General features: G+C 41.6%; 1 protein-coding gene across 1 annotated transcript in view; it reads left to right on the top strand.

Moving 5' to 3' along the window:
* Positions 1-15,859, top strand: part of EFCAB5 (EF-hand calcium binding domain 5) — a 136,636-nt gene that overhangs the window by 106,647 nt on the left and 14,130 nt on the right. Inside the window, 5 exon segments of the mRNA XM_020963301.2 lie at positions 189-358; positions 1,115-1,343; positions 11,164-11,289; positions 11,291-11,317; positions 15,111-15,214. Of these exon segments, the coding sequence (XP_020818960.1) occupies positions 189-358; positions 1,115-1,343; positions 11,164-11,289; positions 11,291-11,317; positions 15,111-15,214 (656 nt within the window).

Below are 15,859 nucleotides of genomic sequence, written 5' to 3'. Positions count from 1 at the left end.
AGAGCATCGGCCCTGAAGTCAGGAGGACCTGAGTTCAAATCCAACCTCAGACCAAACACTTGACACTTACTAGCTGTGTGACCCTGGGCAAGTCATTTAAACCCAATTGCCTAAAAAAAAAAAAGAGGGGAGACATCCCCACATGGGGGCAGGTCAGGAGCTAATGTAGGTCATCCCTCTGCTTCTAGGATGCTGAAGTCCATGGCAACAAGAAGATTAGTGCCTACATTGCTCTCTTGGAAGAGAACAAAACCATGCCGAAGAGAGGAAACGTCCTCCTGAGGAATGTGGCTTGTACCAAAGAAGATGCCCCATTTCTCCTGAAGCAAGCACTTTACCGGGACATGAAAGGAATCAGGCAAGGACCCATGGGAGGGAGGTTCATGTCCTCTTCCTTTGAGCTTCCATCGTTCTGCTTCAAAACCCTTGGAGTAGTCTAGGAAAGAAAAACCACTTGAGTCTCATGCACAACATTCTTCTTCACCAAGCACAGTCTAATAGCAGAGCTACTGCTAGACCACTGTGGAATGGCCCATCTTGGAAAGAGTTTCTATCTCCTTAGGAGATGACTTCCTAGATTTTTAACTTTCTCCTTTGGAAAGAGAGCTTCAAAAGAGGGCTGTGCAGCATGTTTGTAATTCAGTTACCTTGGAAGCTAGCTATTCTGCACTTCCTATCTTCTTCGAGTATTTTTCCTCCATTGAGGAAATCTGACCTTGAAGTCAAGAAGGCCTGGGTTCCAGTCAGGGGTGTGTTAGTGAATGTTTTAACAACTGGGTCTTCCACAAAATAACTCTCTTAAGTCTAATCAGCAACACAAGAAATCGAATCCTGATTGGTAGCATTTGCAAATTTCTGAGATGTAAATGCTCACACTGAAAATTTAACAACTGGTTCTTAGAATCCCCTATGCTGATGAAATCACAGGTCTGGGGTTTTTTTTTTAAGTCAGGACCTCTGGACTATCATTTTTAAATTTACTTCTCTAACACCAAATATGTCTATATATTTTTATACTGGAACTGGACGATTTCTACCATTGAAATTGATTTATTCTTAGCCCCTTCTGAAAGCCTTCCTTCCTTTTGTGTTCTTCATTTTTTTTGCCCTTTAGTTTTACAGTGGTGGATCAGGGAAAGCCAATCCATGTCCCACAAGTTCAGAAGCATGGAAATATCCACTTCTGGAACCCTTCCCGTGAACAAAAGGATTGTAAAGGGTCATTCCTGGCTGTCCCTCTTGAGGATGCTTATAAGAGAAGTTTTGGGATCCTGGGAGTAGACACCCTACGGGATACCTCCAGAAAAAGCATCTTCGTAGCTCATGAGATCAGCTTCTATCAGGTAGGTAGTAGGAACATTGAAATGTCAGTGTGAACACTCTCTATGTTGGAGTGAATAGAAAGAAAAAGAGAGACCTAGAGGAAAAGATATAGATTAGATAAAGAGCAGGAAAGATAATGAGTTTTGGACATGCTAAGTGCTTATTCATATAACAGGCACTGTGCTAAGCAATGTGGGTACAAATACAAGTAAGATAGTCCCTGCCCTCAAAGAGCTTATATTCTAATGGCAGAAAGCCATGACGCATAAAGAAGGTCTAAGAAATTTTCAGGGTGGAATTGATTCTCACATTAGCAGCTTCACATCAAGTCTTTGTTCTATTCCTTGAATACGTTTTTCATTTATGACTTAAGGTTTCTCACCTGTGTAAATGGGAGGAATTTGTGTCCCAGTTGATCATTCATTTCTTAATTTTTAAGGAAATTAGCCAATAAGAGACCTATTTAGTTTCAGTTGGGGGAAGGGAGCAATTTATTTTATACAGTAGAAATTGAACTATCAGGAAATGAACTTGCTAAAATAGAAATTCACTTAAGGTACAGTTTACTTTGTGGGTTTTTTCAGCTAAGTAATCAGAAATCCTTTCCATTCTCAAGGTGGGGCTAAATATGAATTCCAGCCTCACAAAATACTGGTCTAACCCTTGTGCTCAGTTTTATAATTTTAGGGGAAAGAAGTTGCAAAGGGGAATGAATCAATCAGCAAGCGTTGAGTAAATGCCTACTGTAGGCCAGGCACTGTACTAGACACTGATGATACAAATTGAGAAACAAAACAATCTCTGCCCTCAATGAGGAGCTTGTATTCTATTCAAGGAAACAATATGTATGCATATAAATAGTTGCAAAAGACAGACAAATAAAGTGTAAGATAATTTTTGTGTGTCTGGGGAGGCATGAGCCTCTGGGGGATCAGGAAAGGCCTCATGTAAGGTGTAGTACTCAAATGAAGCTCCAAAGGATGCTGGAGAGTCCAAAAGGCAGAGGTCAGGAGGACCCACATCCTAGTCACGGGTGACATCACAGGCAAAGGCACAGAAGACAAGACGGATTGTTGGGTGTGAGTGACAGTGAGTAAGGCAGTTTGGTTGGACCATAGAGTACATCCAGAAGAATATGGAATAAATATAGGAAGGCAGGCTGGATCCAGATTGTGAAGGGCTACTGATACCAAATAAAGTATTAATTTCTATTTAATCCCAGGGGCAATAGGGAGTCATAGGAGCTTTTTGAGCTAAGGAGTGACATGGTCGGAAATATCACTTCAGTAGCTAGAGAAGGATGGATTGTCCAGAAGACCAACTTGAGTAGAGAGACCAGTTAGGAAGCTATCAAAGTATTTCAGAGGAGAGGAGAGATGATAAAGGCTTGAATTAGGGAGGACACCCTACGAGTGGAGAGAAAAGATTGGATGCAAGAGACCTTGTAGGGATAGAATCAAGACCTGGCATATGTGGGGAAAGTGAAGAGTCAAGTTTGACTCCAAGGTGGTGAACCTGGATGACTGGCATGGTGGGCATACATGCAATAGGAGTCGGGTATATTCAAATGTCGTGCAACACATCCCAGGATGAGCGTTACCATTGACCTTGCCAATTTTCTAAGTGGGAAGTCACCTCTGGTGACTAGAAACATCATGGTGCCCACAAAAACAGTAGAGATACTAGGAAGAGGCGTGGATCTGGGGAAAATATAATGAGTTCTGTTGTGAACATGTTGCGTGTGAGACATCTCCAAGCCATCCAACTGGAAACGTCCAATTCACCTCCCAAAATTTCCAAGAATTGGAATTTTCAAATCTGACTGCCAAAAAACAGTGCTGATATTGGCATCAAAGATAACATAGTGGTTTTCCCAGTCAAGATGGTAGAGTGAGAAATCCAAAGAGAACTGGGCTCCCCATATGCTCTTCTAAAAACAACAAATAGAAATACCAAAGAGAAGAGCTGCCATAGTACTAATGACATTGGACAGAGTGCAATTCAAAACAGGCAAACAAGAGGACTGCATGATACTCCGAGGGTTTTTTATAAAGTGAGAGAATGTAAATTTAAAATACATTGTTACCTAATAATCCTGTGATAAAATGCTTAAAAAAAACCCAACCTCATAGTCTTTAAAAAAGAAATCATTAACAAGATGGCAGAGTAAAAGCAGTGACTTGCTTGAGCTTTCCCCCAAACCCCTCCAAATACCTGTAAAAAATGACTCTAAACAAATTCTAGAGCAGCAGAACCCCCCCCCCACAAAAAAAAGACAGAGTGAAACAAATTTCCATCCCAAGACAACTTGGATGGTTGATGGGAAAGGTCTGTTGTGCCAGGCTGGTAGAGGAGCGCAGTTCAGCTTGGGCTGCACAGGCAAAGATGGGGCCCCAGCAAACCCGTAGCAGACCTCAGGGGACCAATTCACTGGGAGCTGCGGTGGTTTCCAGACTTCTCAACGCATGAACGCCAAAGACAACTTAGAGTGTCAGTAGGAAAGGTTTGTTGGACCTCGGTGAGAGAAGAGCGTGGTCTATCCCCTGGTGCAGCCCTGGAAAGGCGGCAGCAGCAGCTGCTTCCAGAGCTCTTGGCCCACAGACAGTGAAGGGATCGGGCAGCTGATCAGAGGGGGATTGAAGGGATCTCTTTGCTGGCACTGAGGCAGGATTCTCTTGCTTTGCCCTTGCCTGGATCTGGGTCCCAGTCATGGGTGGCAGTCCTGGGGCAAAGAGGAGTGCTGACGTGGTGGAGCTTGTGGTGGAGCTTGTGGTGATGGTGGTTAGAGAGGGAATCCTCATCACAGTTCCAAGGCAGAAAAGAGTGATTGTGGTCACTCATAGATCAGAGCACAGGCCAAGAAAGGAGTAAACACCTCACCTTTGATCATACCACCTTGGAAGAACTGAAAATTTATAAGTCCCTAGAAGTATCTCTGAAAACAGCTGCACAAAACCCCTGAAGCTTGGGACAGTACACCGTCCACAATGGAGGCAGAGCCCTACCCTCATAAAGAATTAAAAAGTCAAGTAATTGGCTGGGAACATGAGCAAACAGCAGAAAAAAGCTCAGACTATAGAATTTTACTTTGGTGACAAGGAAGATCAAAACATACAACCAGAAGACAACAAAGTCAAAGCTCCTATATCCAAAGCCTCCAAGAAAAATGTGAATTGGTCCCAGGCTATGTAAGAGCTCAAAAATGATTTTGAAAAGCAGGTAAGAGAAACAGAGGAAAAATTGGGAAGAGAAATGAGAGTGATGCAAAAAAATCATGAAAAACAAGTCAACAGCTTGCTAAAGGAGATCCAAAAAATACTGAAGAAAATAAAATAGACTTAAAAAATAGACTAACCCAAATGGCAAAAGAGTTCCAAAAAGCCAATGAGGAGAAGAATGCCTTAAAAGGCAGAATTGGCCAAATGGAAATAATTCATTAAAAATTAGAATGGAGTAAATGGAAGCTAGTGACTCTATGATAAATCAAGAAATTATAAAGCAAAACCAAAAGAATGAAAAAATAGAAGACAATGTGAAATATCTCAGTGGAAAAACAACTGACCCGGAAAATTAGATCCAGGAGAGATCATTTAAAAATTATTGGACTATCTTCCTAGACATCATCTTTCAAGAAATTATCAAGGAAAACTGCCCTGTTATTCTAGAACCAGAGAGTAAAATAAAAATTGAAAGAATCCACCAATCACCTCCTGAAAAAGATCCCAAAAGGAAAACTCCTAGGAATATTGTAGCCAAATTCCAGAGTTCCCAGGTCAAGGAGAAAATATTGCAAGCAGCCAGGAAACAATTCAAGTATTGTAGAAACACAATCAGGATAACACAAGATTTAACAGTTTCTACTTTAAGGGATCTGAGGGCTTGGAATATGATATTCTGGAGATCAAGGGAGCTAGGATTACAACCAAGAATCACCTATCCAGCAAAACTGAGTATAATCCTTCAGGGGAAAAAAAATTGATATTCAATGAAACAGAGTACTTTCAAGCAATCTTGATGAAAAGACCAGAGCTGAATAGAAAATTTAACTTTCAAATACAAGACTTAAGAGAAGCATGAAAAGGTAAACAGGAAAAAGAAATCATAAGGGACTTATTAAAATTGAACTATTTACATTCCTACATGGAAAGATGATATTTGTAACTCACAAGACCTTTCTCAGTATCAGAGTAGTTGGAGGGAATAGATATAGATATAGATATAGATATAGATATAGATATAGATATAGATATAGATATAGATATAGATAGATAGATAGATAAGAATAGATATAGATACAGATATATACACACAGAGAGAGAAACAGAGAGAGACAGAGACAGAGACAGACAGAGATAGAGACGGAGACAGAGAACACATGGTGAGTTGAATATGAAGGGATGATATCTAAAAAATAAAATTAAGGGGTGAGAGAGAGAATTGTACTGGGAGAAGGAGAAAAAGAGTGGTAGAATGGGGTAAATTATCTCACATAAAAGAGGAAAGAAAAAGCTTTTACAGTGAAGGGGAAGAGCGGGGAGGTGAGAGGGAATGAGTGAATCTCACTCTCATCAAATTTGGCTTAAGGAGGGAATAACGTACATACTCAATTGGGTATGGAAATCTACCTTACCCTATAGGAAAATAGGGGGGAAGGGTATAAGAGAAGGGGGATGATAGAAGGGAGGGCAGATTGGGGAGGGGGTAATCAGAAGCAAACACTTTTAGGAGGGACAGAGTCAAAGGAGAGAATAGAATAAACAGGGGGAGCAGAATAGGAGGGAGGGAAATTTAGTCTTTCACAACATGGCTATTATGGAAGTGTTTTGCATGACTACACATGTATAACCTATACTGAATTGCTTGCCTTCTCAATGAGGGTGAGTGGGGAGGGAGGAGGGGAGAGAATTTGGAACTCAAAGTTTTAAAAATGAATGTTTTTTTTGTAGGCAATTGGGGTTAAGTGACTTGCCCTGGGTCACACAGCTAGTAACACGACAAATGTTTGGTCTGAGGCCGGATTTGAACTCAAGTCCTCTTGACTTCAGGGCCAGTGCTCTATCCACTGCGCCACCTAGCTGCCCCTAAAAATGAATGTTAAAAACTGTTTTTGCATGCAGCTGGGAAATAAGATATACAGGCAATGGGGTACAGAAATCTACCTTGCCCTACAGAAAAACAGAGAGGGAAGGGGATAAAAGAAGCAGGGGTGATAGAAGGGAGGGCAGATTCAGGGAAGGACCATTCAGAATGCACACTATCTTGGGGTGGAGAGGTGGAGAGATGGAGAGAAAATTTGGAAACCAAAATCTTATGGAAGTGAATGTTGAAAACTAAAAATAAATTAATTAATTAATAATAAGCTTTAAAAAAAAGATCACTAAGGACTAATAACAATGGATAATTTCTAATAATATCAAAACACAATAAACCTAACAAAAAGGCAACTAAAAACAAAATGAAAGAACTGGTTCAAATATTAGGCAAACTCACCCAATAAGGAATGCATCAGGGTTTAATACATTGTTGGTAGGACTGTGGATTTGTGCACACGTTTTGAAGCACAACACAGCGATGTTCAGTGAGTCACAGGTCAAATCGTGCCTTTTGACCCAATGATAGCATTGTAAGGTTTTGTACTAAAATATCATAAAAAGGCAAAGTTATTTGTAACTGCTTTATGTGCTATTGCAAATAGCTGCTGGCCACCTCTCTAACAGTCAGAATGGCTGAGTCGATGATGGCGTCTTCACCTAATAGCATAGTAGGGCTCCACAACATAGTAGATACCCCCAGGTACTGTCCTAAGTCCTCCTTGCTGCCTTGATAAGGGTTTTGCTCTGGCATTTATGATCAAGTAAAATGGTCATTGAAGGCTTTGATCAGGAACAGAGATGGCTCCTTGACAAGGTGTAAATTTGTTGCCTTGTCCTAGGTTGTTCCATTGATATCACATTAAGGATGACTGATTATATGCAGCCAGTTTATACACTTGTGCTGCACCCTTGGACTACCCCTTTAAAAGGGAGAGCAGAGGTAGAGGGCACAAATAGAGACAGAGGACATTAGAAAGGAGCCAGCTGGATACACATAGACTTGGTTGACTGGAGGGAAGTTTCTGTAGGCACATAACCTATCCAAAGAACCAGGTGGATCAAGAAACTGGTTGCAGACGAAGATGATGAATGAATTAATGCGTGCATCCATGAATGAATGAATGAATGAAAAGCATTTATTAAGGGCTTACTATGTGCTTAATACTGTGTGAAGAGCTAAGGGTACAAGTAGAAAAAGCAGAAGTTCTCAAGAAGTTCACACTCTAATTGGAGGAGACAATGCCCATAATTGTGTTCAGCTGTAGGGTACGTGAAAGACCAGAATTCCTAAGGGTACAATGATGGAACCAGTGGCAAGAAACAGACATTCTAAGGTGCATCAGCAGGTCAAATGGCAGTGCCGGGAGATCTGGAGGGTGTAGTGGCAGATCAGGGAGCAAGGCTCAGAGGACCTTAGGACAGGGGCAGGGCAGATAGAAAAGGCTAGCAGTCTTCCATTTCATTGAAAGTACTATAGTTGGCAACTCCCGGCTCATCCAAGTGGTGAGAGCAGCCATGTTGTTCTTTCTGCCTAGAAATTCCATCAAGGTCTGGGTGGCCCGGGAGTCCGCTAAGGGATGAAGGGATGCAAGGGAGAAGGGCGATAGGATCTGGGTGGCCCTAGGTTCAAGGGAAAGACAAAGAAAAGGCAAAGGGAGAAGGGTGCCCCCACTGACAGTTTTTTCTGTCTCCCGGTTACCGTGGATAAGGTCTGGGTGGCCTGGGTTCATAGAGAGGGGCAAATGGAGAGTAAGGACTAAGTAGGGAGTTCTTTTGCCAAGTCTAGACCAAGTGGGGGAGTTCCTGGGTCAAGATGGAGCTGGAGCAGAAGAGCAGCATGGGATACTGGTACTGAGTTACGTGGACTATGCTGGTCCAGGGAAGGAAGCAGAATCTCTAGGAAACCCAAGTGTGTCTGCCTTGCAGAGAAGCCTCAACCCCAGCATAGTAGTGTTAGTCTGGAGGACTCTTAAGGTCCTTGGGGAAGATGGAACTCAAAGACTTGCTTGACTCTAGCAAGACTCGATGCTATCCCTTTGCAGTGAATCTTACCCTCAAGGTGAGGGTTAAAATAAGTCTGGAGCTCCAAATAGATCCCTGCAAGGTGGAATCTCACCAGTTTCACAAGAAAAGGAAAAGGAGCTGGTTGAGTTTTTATGAACTCACTTATGTGTCCATAGCGTTTTTTGTTGTTGGGTTAAATAAAGCCTCTCCTATATTTGATGTTTTGCTAGTCTAAGCAATTGCATCGGAGATGTGGGCCCTTTTTATTTTTTGTATAGAACTAGATACAAGCCAAATTCCAACATCCCCAGGTGAAATTCTGGGCCAGGCATAAGCCAAGGAGAGAGAACTATTGAGAAGTCCCCAAGATTGAACCTGATGCATGCAAACACCGGAGAGGTTTGGTTCTTGAAGGAAATGTGAGGGAGACAGAGATGAGTAGAACTTCTGCTGTTTGTAGACCAACCATACCTATGTTTAAACAAAACAAACCAAAAAAGACAGGAAAAAAAAAACAAAGTCAAAGGTAGTTGAGCACTTCAGACAGACCTGGAAAGGAAAAGAGCCATCCTTTGGGTGCAATTCCAAGGAATGACCAGCAGAGGGCACAGCAAGCTAGCAGTTGTTTTCTCAGATTTCAATTGCTTTTTTGCAAAGACTCGCCCAGTGCATTTGAGCATTAGTGAATGGGTTAAAAGTATCAGGTTAAGTGTCTTCTTATTTTCATTTTTTTAAAATCATTTTGAATTTTACACAAAATCCAACATGAAAATATATTCAAATTATTTGTAATAAATGACATTGTAATATAATCATAGGTCATGTACAGATAGTGCTATACATAGGTTATCTCATTTGACCCGTGTAACAGCCCTGTGAAGTTAGTGCTGTTTTATCCTCATTATGAAGGATGAGGGAATGTGAGGACTAGAGAGATTAAATGACTCATCTTCAGGCAGAGATAAGATGCCAAATCTAGTCCTTTCTCTGCTACATCTAGAAGGGAAACTTAGAAGTTATCTAGTCCAACACCTTCCTGGTACTGAGGATAAGGGAAGCAACTTGTCTAAGCTCATACAGCAAGATAATGGTAGACCAGTATCTCTCTCTCTATCCTATCCTATCCTATCCTATCCATCCACCCATCCATCCATCCATCTATCTATCTATCTAATCTGTCTATCTATCTTTTTTTACTATAATCCAGACTTCCTTGCTCCTAATCCAAAGATTTTTATATGACATCACATGGCTAATAAGGCAAAATATCAGAAAAAAAAAACAGAAGAGATTTTGGAATTTCATATAATTCAATAGCAAATGTCAAGTAATATCTACTTCAGCAATGGTTTGGTCTGACACAAATGACATGAAGACACTTTGTCGATGCTGGTCTGATGATATTGGTTTACACACTGCCCAATGAGAAAGGTAGCTTAACATAGAAGACATAGACTTGGCCTTCACTAGTTCTTAGAAGCTTTCCCTTACATGAAGCCCAATTTTGCCTGTCTAAGAACTATTGAAGTTCTCCAAAAGTAGAATGGTCTCCCTTAGGTAACAGTAAGATTTCCCTCAGTGGAAGTCTTTAAGCAAAATCTGGATGACTACTTGTTGGCCATATTATAGAGATTTAGACAGGGTTGACTTAATTAGTATGAAGAAACACATTTAAGTAAGGGCACATTTAAGTAAGGGCGTTGTACAAATTTCCCCTTCTATGGGCATCTTCTATGTGCTGACATGTGGGGAGGCAGCTGGAGGGAAGGGAGAACTGGGACATATTTGCACCTCCCTTCTCTGTGTGTCTGTATTTGATAACCTCCTTAAAGAAGGGGAGAGCTCACTCAAAGTGGAAATCTGATTTAGGAACAGCCCAGGCTGCATATTCCACCTGGTAATGGTTCTGACACTCTGTCTGCATCATCCCTAGGGATGTATTTGAGAGCCCCAGAGGCAACTAGCAGAGTTTGGAGCCACAGACAGGCTATCTTAATTTGCTGCACTCAGCTGGTCCATGGAGGCCCTCGTATTTTTGTGTGGCTGTTAGGGCTGTCTTTCACCTCCCTCTGAAGTCCCTTCACCTGAAGAGTTCCTGACATTGCCACCCTCTTTGTCTCCCATTGCATATGGCTAAGACTGTATGGGGTCAAACAGGCATGAGAGATGGACTTAAATTCATTTTTCATCATATTGACATCCATTTTCCCCAATATTTTTTGTTGAATAAGGATTCATTTTCCTGATGTTTAACATAACTAAGTTTATAGTACACTAAACTTCTGCATATTTTGGGTTCTATTGGGGACGTATTTATTCCATTCCATTGATACATTTTTTAAGTTTCTGAATTTTATCAGGTAGTGTTTATAATCACCACTTTGTGTTATATTGTAGTCAAATACATAGGAGGCAAGGCATAGGAGATAGAGAACCAGCTTTGGAGTCAGAAAATCTGGGTTCAAGTCCTGCTTGTGACTTATACCAGCTGTAACTGTGGGCAAAGCACTTCACCTTTGGTATCCCAGACAACTCTGCATCACCTGAGGAAGTTTCTACACTGGAACTCCTCACACCCTTAAGTGGTACCTTATCCACATGAGACTGGACAAAACACAGACCAGCCCAACCTTGCCAAGTCCGGCAGCGGTCTCATGACCTTTCAATAGCATCGTTCTAAGCAGTACATGCTAATTATTTTTCTGCTCTTAAAAATGAGCCGATTTTGTCTCTGTCCTCACAGGGTGTGGCCAATGCATTTAGTATTGCCTACCACTATGTCCACAGCCGGGAACACATCTTGCATGTGATAGCAACTGCTGTTAGCTGGCTCCGCATTGTGGCACCTAGTATCAGGAACATTACCACCCTTCCTGGTGGAACCTGGACCAGACCAGGTAAGTAGTGCAGGACAGAATCAGACTTCCAGGATACGTGAGCGGTGTTGACTTTTTGTTATGTGTAGATGGGAGCACTTTTGAATTTAGCTGGTGTTCATTGGAGACATCTTTGTACCTGGTTCTCTTGTGCAAACCTGAAAGGGATCCTGGATCTATGATCTAATGTGATCTTCCTGGATTATATTTGAAAGGCAAATGTGGTCTAATAGAAAGAACTCTAGACTAGAGTCAGAAGACTTGGGTTATTGCCTCGTTTATGTTATGTATTGTATTCTGTGTATATTGTTTCTGTTATGTTTAGCCCTGGGATCAGGGGAAGGTTATTCAACCTTTCTGGGGCTTAGTGAAGAATGAAATATACCTTTATCAAGTCAAGTCCAGTCAACAGACACTTATTAAGCATTTACTATGTGTCAGGCATTTTGCTAAACATTGGGGAGATAAAGGCAAGCAATGCTGTCCCTGACCTTATGGAGCACCCAGTGTAAGGGGAGAGACAATATATAAACAGCATGTACATGTGTGCATACAAGGTACATAAATGAATTAATGTTTAAAGGTGACCCAGCCATCTAATACACCCTCTCATGGAATTGGTTCTAAGGTGTGGGTTATAAATAATTTTTAAAAGTATAAATCACTATAGACATGTGAAGTAATATTACCATTTTCATTAAAGAACCTCTTCCTTCTGTTTCTAGAGCTATTACTTCCATTCATCTTCATGAGAATTCCACATGCATAAGAAGGGGTATAAACCATTGTTTCTAATCCCATTATTGTGAGGTATTGTTATGGAGAGATTTTTAAAAAACCATTTATGGGGATAGTTTGGATTTTGTTTCAGCATTCATAGACTTATGGCTAGAAGGGAACTTTGGGGTCATTTAGACCCCCCCTCATTTTACAGATGTGGAAGCTGAGACCCTGAGAGGTTAAGGGTATTGCCCAAGATTACACAAGTGGTCAGTGACAGAGCTAAAATTTGGACCTAAGTCCTCTGAAATCACATCCAAAACTCTTTTTTTTTATGAATTGCTAAGTCTTATTGCTAGGTCCAAGCTCATAGCCATGGGAGATAGTTGGAACTGTTGGCCCATTCATCCATCCCTTCAGCAAAGGTCTGTTGTGCCTAATACGAACATCTTGCTATGACAGAAACCCCAGAGGATCCCACAAAGTTGAATACACTGTCCCTGTACTCAAAGAGTTTATGATTGTAGATGGGTGGAGGAGGACTCAAGACAACATCTAAGCTCACATCTGAAGCTAAATACAATGTGACAGCTATTACAATATGAAGTTCCAAATGAGTCCAGAGAGAAGGAGAGATTCAGGCGTGTGCTGGAGCCAGCTTATGATACCTTCTTGAGAGCCAATTATTAAATTTCCAGGGTGAGCCTCCATGCTTCAGAAATCGGCAAACACTACAAATCAGGGCTTGATTTAATGTTTTGTTGATTGTCTAGACTTAAGAAAGCCATGGAGAAAATGCCAATTGTGCAGATTAAGCTTAAGAGTTGCAAATTTTCAGACAGCCTATAGTTAAAGATTTACCAGCACATCCCTGGAGAGATCACTGTGGTTGTCCACATTTGGGGTGAAAACTGGCTAGGCTAAGTGTCAAAACACTTAGAAGTTGTGCCTTAACCATACTATGATAGCACCTCACTTATCCAGAGGTCACTCAAGCTGTGTGGCACATTTGAGAGAGTGCTAGCTTTGGAGTCAGAGAACCTGAATTTGTTTCCTGACTCTGTTATTTACTGCTTGTGTAACCTTGAACAAATCACCTAACTCCTGTAGCCCTCAGTTTCCTTATCTGAAAAACGAGGGGGCTATACTGAATTTTCTCAAAGGTTGCTGCCAGCTCCATATTTGTGATTGTATTTGGAACACAGCCAAGATAATTCAGAACATAACCAAGAATCAGGAAGTAAGCAAAAAAGCCCTCTGGGCACACAAAACAGATGGCACAGAGTCCAAGACCTAAAGGTTTCTGTAGCTTATACATAGGAGTAACCCCACAAGCCCTTCCCATGAAATTGCACTTGAGCTAGATAGCTTTCCAACAAACTTGATTATCTAGTTTTTCAATCTACAGCAGTAAATTAGAGATGTGGAAGCTTCTGGAAATAGGATCAGCACCTAAGTGCTGTCCAAGGTCTAGCGTAGTCAAGAACTCAGGAGCAGCTGTCCAGTGCTGGAATCTCCAAGGGCTTTGACTAGAGGTCGCATATTTCTTTTGGTAGCTGCAGGCCATTAGCCTTGTCCTTCTGGTAGGCTTGCAGAGCTGCTTCTAGTGACCAGTGAGGAATTCAGGGCTCACTGGGTATAACAGCACTAACCAATTCCTAAGTTTTCTGGGAAGGCTACTTTCTTTCTTTTAAAAATGTTCATTTTTTTGCTGATACTTTTTATTGTTTCCTTTTGTAGAAGGTAAGCTCTTTGAGGACAGGAGCTAGACTTCTGTTTGTGCATCATCGGGACTAAGTTTACGTTCTACAAAGAGGAAACAATATATTCAAAAACAAATGATGAAATATGTGTGCAAAGCATGCAGTGATTTTGGGGAGGGCACCAGCAACTGAGGGAATCAGGAAAGGCTTGTCGGCTTTGCTTTTTGAGTTATGTTTGTACATGAAATATCTGTTATCTCTAGTTTCTTTCCATTCTCCCTAGTCAAAAGTGTTTCAGGATCAATTTTTAATCCTTTTTTTCCTCCCTCTTCTTTTTCTTTTAGACTAGACCTAGGATTTCAATAGTATAGGGAACTCCCAGTGTGGAAATTCCTGTTGCCAATGGAAATGAACCAGGGTGGTATAATGGAAGAGAGCCAGCTTTGGCGTCAGAGACTTTAGGTTTAAGTCCTGGCTCTGCCTTTTTCTAGCTGTGGGATCTTGCACAAGGCAGATCATCTTTCTGGGCCTCAGTTTCCCCAAGTGCAAAATGAGGGAGTTAGACTAGATCACTGGTGTCAAACTCAAATTAGAGAGGCCATTAAACCATCCATAAGGATCTCTGCAGGTACATGTGGACCTAGAAAACCACATTTTAACATTCTCTGTGTTTTGCTGTATTTCTATTTATTCTGTTAAATATTTCCCAAGAACATTTTAATCTGGTCCAGGCCACACTTGGCAGTATTAGCGACTGCATAGGGCCCTTTGGTTAAGTGTTGGACATCTCAGGATTAGCTGGTCCCTAAGTTCCCTTCTAGCTCTAAGGCTATGATTCTAAGGATTCGTAGTTTTTGCAAGATGCCTGGGACACCTAAAAGGGTTAAGTGACTTTTCCATTGTTACACACACAGCTAATATGGGTTCAACCCAGGTCATCCTGACTCCTAGACAGGCTCTCATGCCACAGAGCAATAGAGAACATGGGGGCAGACACAAAAGGCACCTCAGGGACATATATCATAATCCTCCCAATGATGAGGGAGAAGGAAGAATACCACACATGAGATTTCCTTGGTATGAGGAACCCCAAGGTGGTGAAACTTCCTCCACCAATGCAGGCAGCACCTCAATAGCTAATACTCTTAGAGAGTTGTCTAGAACCTTGAGAGATTGATTAGCTCAGTCACAGACCCAGAATGCATCAGAGGTGGGGTCTTCCTGGCTTCAAAGCAAGCCCTCTAGCCACTTAGCCATGCTGTCTCTCTTTGAACCTTCCCCTCAACCCTTTCTATGCCTTTCCTAGGTGGAGGGTAATCAGAAGAGTACATGAACACACAGGGGACTAATTTTAGCTGCATTGAAATCTCTTTTCCCTTCCTCCTTTCCAGGATTCAGATTACGTTCTACGAAAAATGATGTACTTGGACAATAAAAGACATATGTTAATCTTCGCCTCTCCCGCCATCCTCCACAGAAGGGAGAATCTGTTCAGGTATGTAGATGAGACTCTCATGGCTCCAGAGGGTTATTAGAATATCAGGAACACTTCACAATAGGAAGCCAGCCCCGCAATGATGCTTTGGAGGATCAACTCTACTGGCTGGATCAGGGTGTGGGTGGGTAGACTCTTCTATTTCATTCATCCCCAAACAGCCAGAAGGTGGCACCTGCCACCCATGACAAGTAAAGGAACAACCGAGGAAATCTTCCCAAGAGTCTTCCTGAGATTTTCTTGATTGAGTAGAAATCCAATCAAAAGCTAGTCTGACTACAGGAGCCATTAACCTGATTCACTTAACAGAATGGATCTGCTAATTAATGTAGGTGCCCTCTGAACACATGTTCTCATGTTTCGTGTTTGGATCGGGAGAAGAGGAGGCTATTTATTGACTCTAACACACTTTGAAATTGCTTTAAAGTAGTGTTACCTGTGGAACACCAAGGGGCATCAATTAGATACGGACCCCTGCAAAAGGCTGCTATAGAAAGCCAGCTATCTTGAGTAATAGCATAGGTATGGACTAGTGATTTCATTGACATAAGGAAGTCCAGGGGCAGGGGGCTTCCTCTACCAATACAGGTTGGAAACTCCTTTGCAACTTAGTCTTAGGGAGTAACTGCCTGGGGCACCAAATGG

The sequence above is a fragment of the Phascolarctos cinereus genome, unplaced genomic scaffold (assembly GCF_003287225.1).
Source record: "Phascolarctos cinereus isolate Bilbo 61053 unplaced genomic scaffold, phaCin_HiC Scaffold_5;HRSCAF=322, whole genome shotgun sequence".
Taxonomy (NCBI): Eukaryota; Metazoa; Chordata; class Mammalia; order Diprotodontia; family Phascolarctidae; genus Phascolarctos; species Phascolarctos cinereus.
The sequence above is the reverse complement of the archived record's forward strand: the minus strand, read 5'-3'. Positions and strand labels throughout refer to the sequence as shown.